The 13,647-nt window shown below is 38.7% G+C and overlaps 2 protein-coding genes across 8 annotated transcripts in view; both read right to left on the reverse strand.

The window, feature by feature from the left end:
- eif4ebp1 (eukaryotic translation initiation factor 4E binding protein 1) overlaps positions 1–10,922 on the reverse strand; it is a 12,616-nt gene extending 1,694 nt beyond the window's left edge. Inside the window, exons 1-3 of the mRNA XM_062051371.1 lie at positions 10,773–10,922; positions 10,437–10,609; positions 4,514–4,705 (exon numbers count right to left, since the gene is read on the reverse strand). Of these exons, the coding sequence (XP_061907355.1) occupies positions 4,514–4,705; positions 10,437–10,572 (328 nt within the window). The 5' untranslated portion in view covers positions 10,573–10,609; positions 10,773–10,922. The remainder of the gene's footprint in view (positions 1–4,513; positions 4,706–10,436; positions 10,610–10,772) is intronic.
- A 970-nt stretch (positions 10,923–11,892) lies between these two features.
- ank1a (ankyrin 1, erythrocytic a) overlaps positions 11,893–13,647 on the reverse strand; it is a 239,352-nt gene continuing 237,597 nt past the window's right edge. The window contains exon 4 of one of the 7 annotated variants that reach the window (XM_062051326.1): positions 11,893–12,562. In XM_062051326.1, the coding sequence (XP_061907310.1) occupies positions 12,482–12,562 (81 nt within the window). In that variant the 3' untranslated portion in view covers positions 11,893–12,481. The remainder of the gene's footprint in view (positions 12,563–13,647) is intronic. The other 6 variants (XM_062051320.1, XM_062051323.1, XM_062051329.1 and 3 more) reach the window with 6 other exon arrangements.

Below are 13,647 nucleotides of genomic sequence, written 5' to 3' on the forward strand. Positions count from 1 at the left end.
AGTCAAGACGGGAATTAACAGCACAGAAAAGAAACTGTTTAAGTAGCACAGAATTACATAACATAAATAAAATGGAAATATATTATTTTTCGTAAAATAAATAACATAACTGTGCAAATAATACAAAATGTGTCAAACTCAGATAAAAAATAAATTTGCAGGCAGGCACTTTTTAATTCCCAGTCGACAATGTAATGGACTGTCACGCACGTACGGTTCTGGTGAGCCCCAAGTAAGTGACTTGACGTCATTGTGCGGCTATGATCTTCCTCACTTTGGCGTACATTTTTGGCAGCATTTCTCGTGCGAAATATGGCCAACTCGAGAACAGTTTTGATTTGGGCTTAAATGGTTAACAACTCAAATGAATGTTTTATCCAGACGCATACATTTGTCCAAATGTGGCCAAGTATACACATTGTGGGTTTCCTGGACATGGTCTACATCGCTAAAAGAAAAACCTAAAAAAGAGAATCCCTCTGCCATCTTCCAATAGTTTTTTTAATATAGAAATTGCCCGCTTGAATATTCCCTCTTTTCTTCTACGACTCTCTTGTCGTCATTTGGGATGTCTGTTGTGATTTCACTTCCTGGTTCCATGACCCGCCCCATCTTGCCTCTGATTGGCCTGTCCCTAATGTTTTGCCCTAATCTCAACCAATCGTGACTCACCATAGTAAACAACCAAGCAATCATGGATGTTCTTATATGTGCAAGTACGTCTTGGAAGGAGGAAGAGGAGGGGTTTAGTAGAGAGGGAGTGGGAAGCGGGGGAGAATCAAGGAACACAACAAATAAGCAGTGTTTGGTCATTTTAACGTGAAATAAATGATATCGATATTACGCTATTTTCTTAATTCATATCGTGTTTAAAAATATATCGATATATCTTACAAACTCTATATATCGCCCAGCCCTACTTTGGCACAAATGATGATCCAGACCTAGAGGTGGGGAAATAATAAATATTTAGATGCATCGCAATTCGGATATGGATGATTATAAAATTGATTAGTAAACGTCAATCGATAAACAATTTATTTATTGTGAATAAAGTAACGCAGCAAGCCACCTCACCGACCAGCTCTTTTTATAATAAGGCACTTATGTTCCAGTTTTGCACACATTTCTATTAATTTAATAAATGTGATGAGAATTTCTTACTACAAATGCACTGTTTTTAAAAGTTGCAAGTGGTAAACACTTATTTTGTGAAACGAAAAGAAATGTACATCTGCATCAATATACATAAATTAAAGATGCCCCAAAAATCGTGAGGTGTCCAAAGATTCCCACCTCTACCCAGAACCTCGTATTTTTGAGCTCGAATATACTGAAGATGAGCTAAGAGTTTCAGACAGAGTGCTAAATTAATCCAGCTTTAGTGAAACACTAAGCGTCATGTAGCAGTATTGCTATGTGTGAAACAAGAACTACAAACGTAATAAAACAATCACTAACTGTACAATGTCTGCTCTCACTGGGATGCTGACTGATGTGGTGTTCATAATCTTCCCATTTAGATAAATAATTATTCTCGCGTAAGTAAAAAAAAAACATGAAAAAGAAGAAACCCCCCCTTGAAAATAGCGTATTTTCGTATTTGTCTTGCCATCTGTGTGTTTAAGTCGAATAGCAAAGTTGAACAACTTCTTGGTTTATGGCCACAACCATCTACTATCCAGGTAAGAGGCATGATTTATAATCTATAATTAACAGAGGTGTGGACTCGAGTCACATGACTTGGACTCGAGTCAGACTCGAGTCATGAATTTGATGACTTTAGACTCGACTTGACAAAATGTAAAGAGACTTGCAACTCGACTTAGACTTTAACATCAATGACTTGTGACTTCACTTGGACTTGAGGCTTTTGACTTGACATGACTTGCTACTTTCCCCAAAACCCAAACCTTAAAGTTATTTGGGAGCGCTCCGTATCTTTCATTTTATACGTCTGTGTCTATAAGCGTGTGTGCTGCTTGTCAGCGTGTGTGCTGTCAGTACAACAGCCAATCAAATTAAATCTACGTTGTTTTCATCCCACAGCTCTCATCCAATCCAATTGCAGGACAACCACCGAACATGAGTTGTCAAACAATGCGGCAGTGAGAAACAATTATGCCAAAGTTGGTTTCGTTCGGGTATAAAAACTACGACTTGGTCAACAAAAAACGAATTGCCGTATGCAAATCACGCAGTTCGAATATTACAGACGGAGACGCAACAACTTCCAACTTCGTTCGACATTTGAAGTTGCACAAAGAAGGGTAAATTTTGAATGTAAGATAACGTTTATTGGCTAAGTAACATGACTTTTATTTGCTGTGTAGTTAAATCAGTGAGGCTGTAAACTCACTGCTAACGTTATAACCATAGACATCTTATAAGGGTACGCAGCATTGAGCGCTACTGCCTACTGGCGCAGACGAGACGCGGAGCCGCCATCTTGGAGTGGTGATCCGCTCCACTCAGTGCAATTCATTTGGCAGGAGCAATGAACTGTCAGCAAATTTAATTCATCTTACCTCACTGAATACCACTGATTTTCACGCGTTTTTTTTGTCATACGTGTAGCTATGATAACGGACACATGTTTTGGCGTTTTTATTATTCATAGTTTGCTTAACAGTAATATAATATTCTTATACGCTATAAATGACCAGACGTCCGAGATCAAAACTGGGAATATAATCCCAGAGAAGGGGGAAAAAAACGGTCAGCTATTTTTAAATTGAAGAAACAATATGATTAGATTATATATACATGCGTATATCCTACATAAACAATGTATGAATACATTAGATATCTATATATTTTAGGGACCTATAGACTGTAACTCTGTTGCTGCAGCAGCAGAGAGTTTATTCTGTCTTGACACGTTGTATTGATATTTTGTATTACATTCTTCCCTTAAATGATAATGTTTACAGTGATTGTTTTATATCTATTTTTTTATGTATGTCGCTTTGGATAAAAGCGTCTGCCAAATACTTAAACATATATAAACACCTGAAAGTCTTTATATCAGCTAAAACCACCAATCTGTTTCACTGGATTCAGAATAAAACCAAATGCTGTCTTACCCAACAATGTTAGTATTTGAATATTGTTACTTGAAGACTTATTCCTGGTTACAATTATACTGTTAAGAAAGTATTTTCTTATACTTTGCCTAAAATGAGAATGCATCATAATCAGTGGCGGCTGGTGAATTTTGTTTTAGGTGGGGCTGAAAGTTTGTAAACCAAACCCCTGTAGGGGTGTCATCCTCCCCCAGAAGATTTCTTTGTGATTCTCACATACAAATATTGAAGATCTTTGCTCCTTCTCAACTTTGTGGTAATGTTATTTTCATAAAATACAACCAATAGTATGTTAATGTTTGTTTTTGCAAATGTGTTTATTCTGTAAAGGAATGAGTTAAATGTTTAAAATTGTTTAAACTATTAAAATGACTGGTTAATAGTGCTATTATGAATTGCAATGTCAGCACCATTTTTTCCCCTGCAATTTCAAATGCACTTGTTTTAATAAATAAATACAGCGTTTTAAAAGCATACACAATCTGTGTAAAAATATTAGTCTGTGGTTAAAAGCACTTGAAAGGACTCGAAACTCAAAATGCAGGACTTGGGATTTGACTTGAGACTTTCTAGTCTTGACTTTGGACTTGACTCGGGACTTGCCTGTCTTGACTCGGGACTTGACTCGAGACTTGAGGGCAAAGACTTGAGACTTACTTGTGACTTGCAAAGCAATGACTTGGTCCCACCTCTGATAATTAACTTTCAACAACTCAGAGGCGATGCAGCAGCTCACTGCCTCACTATGTCAATATACCAGCACAAGCTATTTAGTTCTTTGTGATCATGGCACTACTAAAAGTAGTTCCCCTGCGTTAGCTCTTGTAATAATATTGCTAATACTCACAACATGTAAACAGAGAATTGTTGGCAGTTTTTAGATTCTTTATGGGTGCGATAGCCACCTCATACTTGCCATACTTTACAAATTAGAATGCATCAAAAAAGAAAAACATGTTCTTTTGTTACACAGGTAATGTGAATAATACAAATTTTTTTAAAAAGTGCACTTCCCCTTTAAATTGAATAAATGTTGTTTTTAGATGATTAAAGTTTCTGTCCAACTGAATATAAACAGTATAAATAATAATAAATGACAAAGGGTAGAAAATGGATGAATAACAAAACCGCAAACAAACAAGGCACTCTCTAATCCAGTTAAAATGTTTTGAATATTTCCAGCACGTAAATAACACCTTGCTTTTAATCAGCAAGGTTCATTAAGACATGACGTAAATATTAAAGACATTTAACTGAATTAAAGAGTGCCTTGTTTTTTTAAAATTTGTTGTTGAATTTGCATCCCTATTCAAAAGAGCACCTCTCGTTTCACGACCTTCTCTTTTTTGAGCCCCGAGAAGCATTCCTCCTTGAACCTATTTCTTGGTAATAACAATATGGAAGTTATTGTTCAAAAGGGAACATACCAGTGATGTTGCTTGCAGCTGCACCCGTATTGTTGTTCACTAGCTTTTCATCACTAGCCTTCTTGTCATTGGTTTCTGTGGAGGGAGGACTCGTCACACCAGGAATGTCTGGAAGGCCCCGTGGAGGAGTCTTGGCCGCTGGAGAGCTACGACAGCCCAGCAGGAATTTTCGGTCGTAGACAATCCTGGTACCTAAAGTGCAGACGCACAACTTTGGTACACATTTAACACAAACGCAATGATAGTTCTGACTAACCTCCATTGCAACACTTCCTTTCGACACAAATACATGTTTCAAAACAATAGCTTTTTAAATCTGGCATATCATAATATATCTATTCCTGTCCAATGTTGCTTCCAAACTGTGGAACCACTTCTTGTACACGTAACACAAGGACATTCATTGTCCACTTCTCTTAAAACACACTTACTATTTGGTTTTCAACCCACCTTGAGAGCTAGTGAACACATTTTTTGTGGATTTATTGTTTTAGAACATTTTATGATGGATTAAAACAAGCGTCTTGTGTTTTGTAAGGTATATACACTCATACACATCTATATGTATATACTGTATGTATCATATCTATATATATATATTTACATACAGATAAATACACTACCGTTCAAAAGTTTGGGGTCACATTGAAATGTCCTTATTTTTCAATGAAGATAACTTTAAACTAGTCTCAACTTTAAAGAAATACACTCTATACATTGCTAATGTGGTAAATGACTATTCTAGATGCAAATGTCTGGTTTTTGGTGCAATATCTACATAGGTGTATAGAGAGAGGCCCATTTCCAGCAACTATCACTCCAGTGTTCTAATGGTACAATGTGTTTGCTCATTGGCTCAGAAGGCTAATTGATGATTAGAAAACCCTTGTGCAATCATGTTCACACATCTGAAAACAGTTTAGCTCGTTACAGAAGCTACAAAACTGACCTTCCTTTGAGCAGATTGAGTTTCTGGAGCATCACATTTGTGGGGTCAATTAAACGATCAAAATGGCCAGAAAAAGACAACTTTCATCTGAAACTCGACAGTCTATTCTTGTTCTTAGAAATTAAGGCTATTCCACAAAATTGTTTGGGTGACCCCAAACTTTTGAACGGTAGTGTATATATATATACTTACATAGATATATGTACAGTATATACACACACAGCGCCTCTGTTCATTTCTGATGTACAGCACTTTCTTTTTGATTGTGCTTTTAAAATAAAGTTGAAACCCATAAAAATAAACAGAAAACTAAACATTCTATTGCACTCTTCTTTGGCCATCATTTTTGTTCTGTTATTTTATGTTAATTTTTTAAATTTAAATGTCCATTTTTAACACAGATAAGGACAGGTACTGAACTCAGTACTTATTTTTGGTACCGGCTGAATCCCATTGGTCCTACCGGGCACCGATTGACAAAAATCTAATGGTGCCATGTTTCCTGGGTTGGGCGTGACGTCAGACCCGTCTTCCCACTTCGGCATTTGGCGATCACTCCAGCAGCACTGAGAGCGAACTTAGCCAAACTACCTCGAGGTAATGTTTAAATTTTTAATGCCAAAGAAAGTGATATAAAAAAACAAAACAAAACAAAAAAACGCTCCACAGTAGTAAAAAAGTCAACAACAGAAGGAGATAACGTCCGCAGGAACCTACCACATAGCAAAGGACATACACTATTTGATTTCCTATTATGCAGCTAATTTTTATTTGAGTTATTGAAATATCTTGTGTGACATCATGCACAAAAGTGCACTTTATTTGTTTCAAACTATTGTACTGGCGTTCTGGACAAAAAGTGCACTTTAATTTATTGTTGTTTTGATATGTCATCTTAGTGACATCATGCACAAAAGTGCACTAATAGCTTGTTTTAAAATGTCTCTGACAATCTTGCACTTTCTGTTTTGAAATGACAGGAATGTTTGTGCCACTGCTTAATAACTGGTTAATAAATACAGTTTTGGTCAACTGACTTAGTTGTGATTTCCCTCTCTGCATGAAAGTTTAAAAGGAGCTAGGGCTGAAACAACTAATCGATTAAATCGATTATAAAAATAGTTGGCGATTAATTTAGTCATTGATTCGTCTATGCTATGCGCATGCGCAGAGGCATTTTTTTTAATTTATAAACCTTTATTTATAACCTGCAACATTTACAAACAGCCGAGAAACAATAATCAAAATAAGTATGGTGCCAGTATGCTGTTTTTTTTCAACAAAATACTGGAAAGTATAGTAATGTAGTTTGTCTCTTTTGTCCGATTATTAATTGATTAATCGAAGTAATAATCGACAGATTAATCGATCAAATTAGTTGTTAGTTGCAGCCCTAAAATGAGCATATATTAACGCAGTATGAACAATAATGTTTTAATGTAGACACATAGAATCATCATACTGGTGTGATTATATGCATCAAGTGCTAATTCAAGGCTAAGGCAAAATATCGAGATATATAAGAGACATTTTAAAACAAGCTATTAGTGCACTTTTCTGCATGATGTCACTAAGATGACAAATTTTTGTTTTGTTTGTTTTCGTTATATTTGGATGTAATTGTTGGTTTATATGATATCATTAAGTAAGACTACGTATTATGTTGAAGGGGGCAGGAAAATATAAGATTTTTCTTCATCCTTCTCCGGCATTGGTGTGTAAATGTATAATTGAATAATTGTGGTACAATTGTCTATCAATCAAAGATGCACATCAATGAAGGAGATAAATGAAATGAAAAGAAAAAGAAGAAAAGATATATCGTGTATCGTGACATGGCCTAAAAATATCGAGATATTTAAAAAAGGCCATCTCGCCCAGCCCTACATTAGATACTACGGTATCCCATTGAATTGAGTTTTTTCTTGCCCTGATATGGGACATGAGCCGAGGATGTCGCTGTGGCTTGTGCAGCCCTTTGAGACACTCGTGATTTAGGGCTATATAAATAAACTTTGATTGATTGGTTGATCAAAATGCCTTTAAAAGGGTCAAATCTATTATCTGCGTTCAAAGAACTCCGGATTATTAGTGATTCCCAGAGCCCAAAAAAAGTCTGCGGGCTATAGAGCGTTTTCTATTTGGGCTCCAGTACTATGGAATGCCCTCCCGGTAACAGTCAGAGATGCTACCTTAGTAGAAGCATTTAAGTCCCATCTTAAAACTAATTTGTATACTCTAGCCTTTAAATAGACCCCCTTTTTAGCCCAGTTGATCTGCCGTTTATTTTATTTTCTGCCCCCCTCTACCTTGTGGAAGGGGGGGCACAGGTCCGGTGGCCATGGATGAAGTGCTGGCTGTCCAGAGTCGGGACCCAGGGTGGACCGCTCGCCTGTGCATCGGTTGGGGACATCTCTGCGCTGCTGACCTGTGTCCGCTCGGAATGGTCTCCTGCTGGCCCCACTATGGACTGGACTCTCACTATTATGTTAGATCCACTATGGACTGGACTTTCACAATATTATGCTAGACCCACTCGACGTCCATTGCATCCGGTCTCCCCTATAGGGGGTGTGGGGGGGTCACCCACATCTACGGTCCTCTTCAAGGTTTCTCATAGTTATTCATATTGACATTCCACTGGGTTGTGAGTTTTTCCTTGCCCTTATGTGGGCTCTGAACCGAAGATGCTGTTCTGGCTTGTGCAGCCCTTTGAGACACTTGTGATTTAGGGCTAAATAAATAAAACTTTAATTGATTGATTGATAAAACAAAATGTTACATCATACTTGCCAAACCTCCCGATTTTTCCGGGAGACTCCCGAATTTCAGTGCCCCTCCCAAAAATCTCCCGGGGCAACCATTCTCCCGATTTTCACCCGGACAACAATATTGAGGGTGTGCCGTGATGGCACTGCCTTTAGCGTCCTCTACAACCTGTCGTCGCATCCGCTTTTTCTCCATACAAACAGCGTGCCGGCCCAGCCACATGTTGTAGGCAGCTTCTGCAGACACACGTAAGTGACTGCAAGACATACTTGATCAACAGCCATACTAGGGTTGTCCCGATCCGATATTTGGATCGGATCGGCCGCCGATATTTGCCAAAAAATGCGTATCGGCAAGGCATGGGAAAATGCCGATCCAGATCCAGTTTTTAAAAAAAACTCTGGTCCGTATTTCTTAACGCACCGATTTAAATAATACATTCCACTTTTCTGCTGCTCCCTAATTTCTGTTCCGCATTTTCCAGCACACCTTCAACACATCCACAGGTCTGTGTCCTAACCGTCCTAATCGGAAGCGGATGCCGGTTCATGGTTCCGAAAGGCAAGCGTAAGTTACCGGTAAAAATGTCAGCTGTGTGGGATTATTTTACCCTACAAAACGAAAAAGATGAGGTGGAGTGCAAAACATGCCACAATAAAGTCAAGCGTGGTGGTAAAGTTGTAAGACATCTTAATACAACAAATCTGATCAAGCATTTAGCGAAATACCACCGTAAAGAATATGAAGAATTTCTAAAGAAAACTGACGAAAAGAAAAAGAAAGGTCCTACCCAACTAACTCTGACAGAAACTTTCGCGAAGCGTGACATACTGCCACTGAACAGTGCTAAAGCCCAGGGGATAACTAGAGTAATTGCCAAGGAAATAATTCTGGATGATGAGCCGTTATTTCTCGTGGGTAAAGTGGGCTTTCGACGCACCATCCAACACATCTCCCCATTATGCTCGGACTGCAGTCAGGGGGGGCAAAAAATTGAAGGGAGGGTGTAGATATATATATATTTTTTTACGTTTACACTTGTTCAAGAGCAAGTATTGATGCTGAGTTATAGACATTTTATCCCACTCAGGTTGTTAGTGTGTTTTGCTTTTTAAAAAAAATAATGTTTACAGCATTATTTGCACTTTATAGTGTTCACTTTTTTACTGTTCAATGATGCCATTTCTGTTTGTCATGTATAATTTTGTCTATTTTGTGTTTATCCTTGAATAAACAGGTCAGTTTCTTGTTACCAACCATTGTGTATTATTCAAACTCACCTAATTCAGCTGGCTAGTTGTTATCAAGAGTACTAAAACCCTTTTCAACATGAATCTGGCAACTAAGTAGGCTAAAAAAAACTTTAAACTTTAATACATGCTCGGACAGGCCAGTATCTGTATCGGATCGGAAGTGCAAAAACAACAAACGTGCAAAAACCTGGATCGCGACATCCCTAAGCCATACAGGTCACACTGAGGGTGCCCGTATAAACAAGTTTTAACACTGTTACAAATAAGCGCCACACTGTGAACCCACACCAAACAAAAATGACAAACACATTTGGGGAGAACATCCGCACCGTAACACAACAGAACAAATACCCAAAATCCCTTGCAGCCCTAACTCTTCCGGGCTACAATATAAACCCCTGCTACCACATAACCCCGCCCCCCCACACACCTCAACCCCCCCCCCCCCCCCCCCCCCCATCCCCATTTTCCGAATTCGGAGGTCTCAAGGTTGTCAAGTATGCGTTACATTATTGATATTTTTGTTTAGGACTGAAGTTTGATACATTTAAGCAAAAAACCCCAAATAATTTACGCCCATAAAAAACGTTTATGTTCTGTTTGGACATAAAAATAGCTTGTTTGTAACTAAAGGTGAGCGGATGACGTCACAACCACAACAACTTCCTATTAATTATATTTGATCGACCACCTTACTAACGAACTGAACGAAATACTGTATCACCAATGTTTTTTTATAGTTAAAATACAAATTTAGCGCAGGCTTTCCGTATAATTTCAGCCATAAGTATGTTGCTGAAGTTTACCCACAAGTGTTAGCAGTTAGCATTAGCATACTAGCTACTGACAGCAGAGGACCAGGCGAAGTATAACTAAACGTTACAAGACACTTGTCAAAACCAAGAAAAATGGCACGTTGGTTAAATAAGCAACGTTAAAAAAAATAACATACCACCGGGGGTGGTGCTGAAGAGGGTCCCCCCGGGTGTCGTGGAGTAGTCGAGGGGCATGTGCTCGGCATCGTGGATGGTCACCCTCCTCGTCGAAGGAATGGCGGTAGCCCCGCTAGCCTGGCAGCCAGTAGACATTTTCTCCAAATAGCAGCTTTTAACTAACTGCAGTTAACTAAACAAACAGGTTATTGCTCAAGAACAAAGCTTACGCCACCACACCTGGTCGCGATGCTGCAAATATAACTATTTCTGCATTAATACAAACAACAAATTTCTTAAGTGCAAATAGTTGGAATAAGTATGTAAAAAGATGACATTACAGTAGGTACACTCACAGGTGTTCAGGTTCTTTCTTCCAAGGACCTGAACACACGTCCCTCCACTTCCACGCACACAAACAAGCCACAAGCAGACAGGATGCAGAGATCACTAGTGGGCAGTGAGCTTACAACACCAGTGCACTCTAGTGGCAGACAGCGATTACTACACTATTCTGTGGACAAAAACAAACAAGCAGCTTCTGCTTTCAAACTTCCTTCCATCAGTGACGAGCGGTGAGGTTCATGGCTGGTGAGGCACTGACTTCATCACAGTCAGATTTACAAACATATGAACCCTAAAGAGTATCTTTTTCACCATTTGATTGGCAGCAGTTAACTGGTTATGTTTAAAAGGTCATACCAGCATTCTTCCCTGCTTGGCACTCAGCATCAAGGGTTGGAATTGGGGGTTAAATCACCAAAAATGATTCCCGGGCGCGGCGCCGCTGCTGCCCACTGCTCCCCTCACCTCCCAGGGGGTGAGCAAGGGGATGGGTCAAATGCAGAGGACAAATTTCACCACACCTAGTCACACACACACACACACACGTGTGTGTGTGACAATCATTGGTACTTTAACTTAACTTTAACTTTACACATACAAACCGTAGCACACAAAAAAGCACATTTAATAAAAAAAAACGTTATTATGGTCTTACCTTTACTTATAAATGAAGTCCATGTGCCACTCCTTTTGAACAAAAGCATCGATAACTTGTTCATAGAAGTCTTCCTTATCTTTCTTCAGATTTAAAAGTCTCTCTGTCTCGATGGAGATCTTCCTTTAATTATTACCTACTGCTTCGATTGAAAGTCCAGTTTAGAAAACTGTTTTGTTTTAGATATGTAATCCTCCATGTTAATAATCCAGGCAAGAGGAAAAAATAAACGATTGCTGCTAACTGTTGCTGCTTGTTGTCACTTCTTCTGCCGCTCGAGTAGTCACAAGAATGATCTCTGGGATCACTAGCGCCCTCTACCACCAGGAGGCGGGATTACTGCAAACCTCACACAGTGCGTCTTTTGCAGCCGTTTTATGATTGCTCAGCCCAAGAAATATGTTACACACATATAGTTGTTGACAAAATACACTGTACATTATATACCTCAGCTAACTAAACTATGGAAATGTATAATATAATTCATATAGCAATACGGTCTCACTGCACAGCACAGCAGGCCAGCAGTTAGCCGAGTCATTGCGCAATCATCCATGGTGAGGCTCAACTCAGTGACGTGCCTCAACTGGCTGCTAATCACCGCAAAGTCTCTTCTCAGTATTTGAACGGCAAATGTGAAAATTCAGCGATTTTGAATAAAAATAATCTAAAACTGGTGAAGTTAAATGGAAAATAACTTTATAGTATAATCACTGCATGGATACATATAACAATTACATTTTTTTTTTTCTTTTTACATTTTTTTTCTTTCCATGATGGCACGTGAGGCCCCGCCTCACCTGCCTCCCCTGACTGCACATCACTGGGATACAGTATATAATCCTCCATATTGGCAGACAGATTCATTTAATTAAATTTCATCCCAACCAATAAAACAATATTTTTGCATCTGACAAAAAACACCCTCAAACGCTGGCTTACTATAATAAAAAATGCCATGTTTGTTATAAATGTAGTTAAAAAAAGAAAAAAAAAGACTGGCTTCCGCTGGAGAGACATGTGTCTGCTAGCTTGAGCGCCCCCACTTCTCCCAGTGTGGCGAGTCTATCCATCCATCCATTTTCTACCGCTTGTCCCCTTTGGGGTTGCGGGGGGTGCTGGAGCCTTTCTCAGCTGCATTCGGGCCTATGGAAGTAGAATTGTCTCACATCAACTTATATATATCAATATGATATTAATACATATGCAAATATTAATAAATATACAAATACAAACACAAACGTGATAAACAAATAAATAAATATTTTGTATAAATAAATGCGTATTTGTATATGTTTGCAAAAAAAAGCATGTCAGAGATCATCTCCATTACATCCCTCCAGTGTTTTTAAGAATTTGCTGCAAAAATGTGAGTCTCTCAAGCTTTTTGAACGAAACTCGCCAGTTGAATAGCCCAAATAACGAAAAAGAGAAGAACCTAAAAAGGAGCCTCGAGGAACACCACTAGTATAACTAAAAACGTTGAACAATTGATTACTGACTCATCTGACGTAAACAAGCTACAGTAACACCTTACTTACATAAATCACATTACAAAAAAAAATTGTAACTGCCAAAAAAGGGAGGACCTAAATGGGTGCTGTGGAGAATGCATATATTTTTAAGTGTTCTTTCTTAATCCGTAGTCATGTTTAAAGCAGCTAATATTTTCCCATGTGAACACTTTGTTTTTTTTAATCTTATGTCCGCTAGTAAACTCTTTGTTTCACCTTGAAGGCACCATATTGTCCGCGTTGGGGTATAACATACTCCCTTTCTGTGAAGTGCAATGCTTTGCAGCCAGTAGCACAGCCTTTGAAGGAGCATAGGTATGGGCAGCATCTATGAAATTTAATCTGCAGGAAAGGAGTGAGTTTAGGGTTGAATTGTCCATCCTCGTTCTATTCTCTGTCACTATCTTTCTAACCATACTGAACACCCTCTCTGATGATGCATTGCTGTGTGGCACACACAAAAGTGCCTTCATCAAATGCACCAGAGTCTGGAATCTTCCATCTCTACCTAGCATACCCCTTCCCCTTCGAGCTGTCCTAGATGAACTGAAATTCTTGTTTCCAATCATTTTGGAACTTGCAAGCGTACTTCTTCTTCTTACTTGTCGTCCCCATGACTGTCTCTTCTTCGTTCTTCTGCTTCGTCTCTGTTATGTTTTTGGACATTACTACTTGCCGTAGTTTTGAAGCAATGCATGATGGGAATCCGGATCTGTG

This window comes from Entelurus aequoreus, linkage group LG06 (genome assembly GCF_033978785.1).
Source record: "Entelurus aequoreus isolate RoL-2023_Sb linkage group LG06, RoL_Eaeq_v1.1, whole genome shotgun sequence".
NCBI classification, from domain to species: Eukaryota; Metazoa; Chordata; class Actinopteri; order Syngnathiformes; family Syngnathidae; genus Entelurus; species Entelurus aequoreus.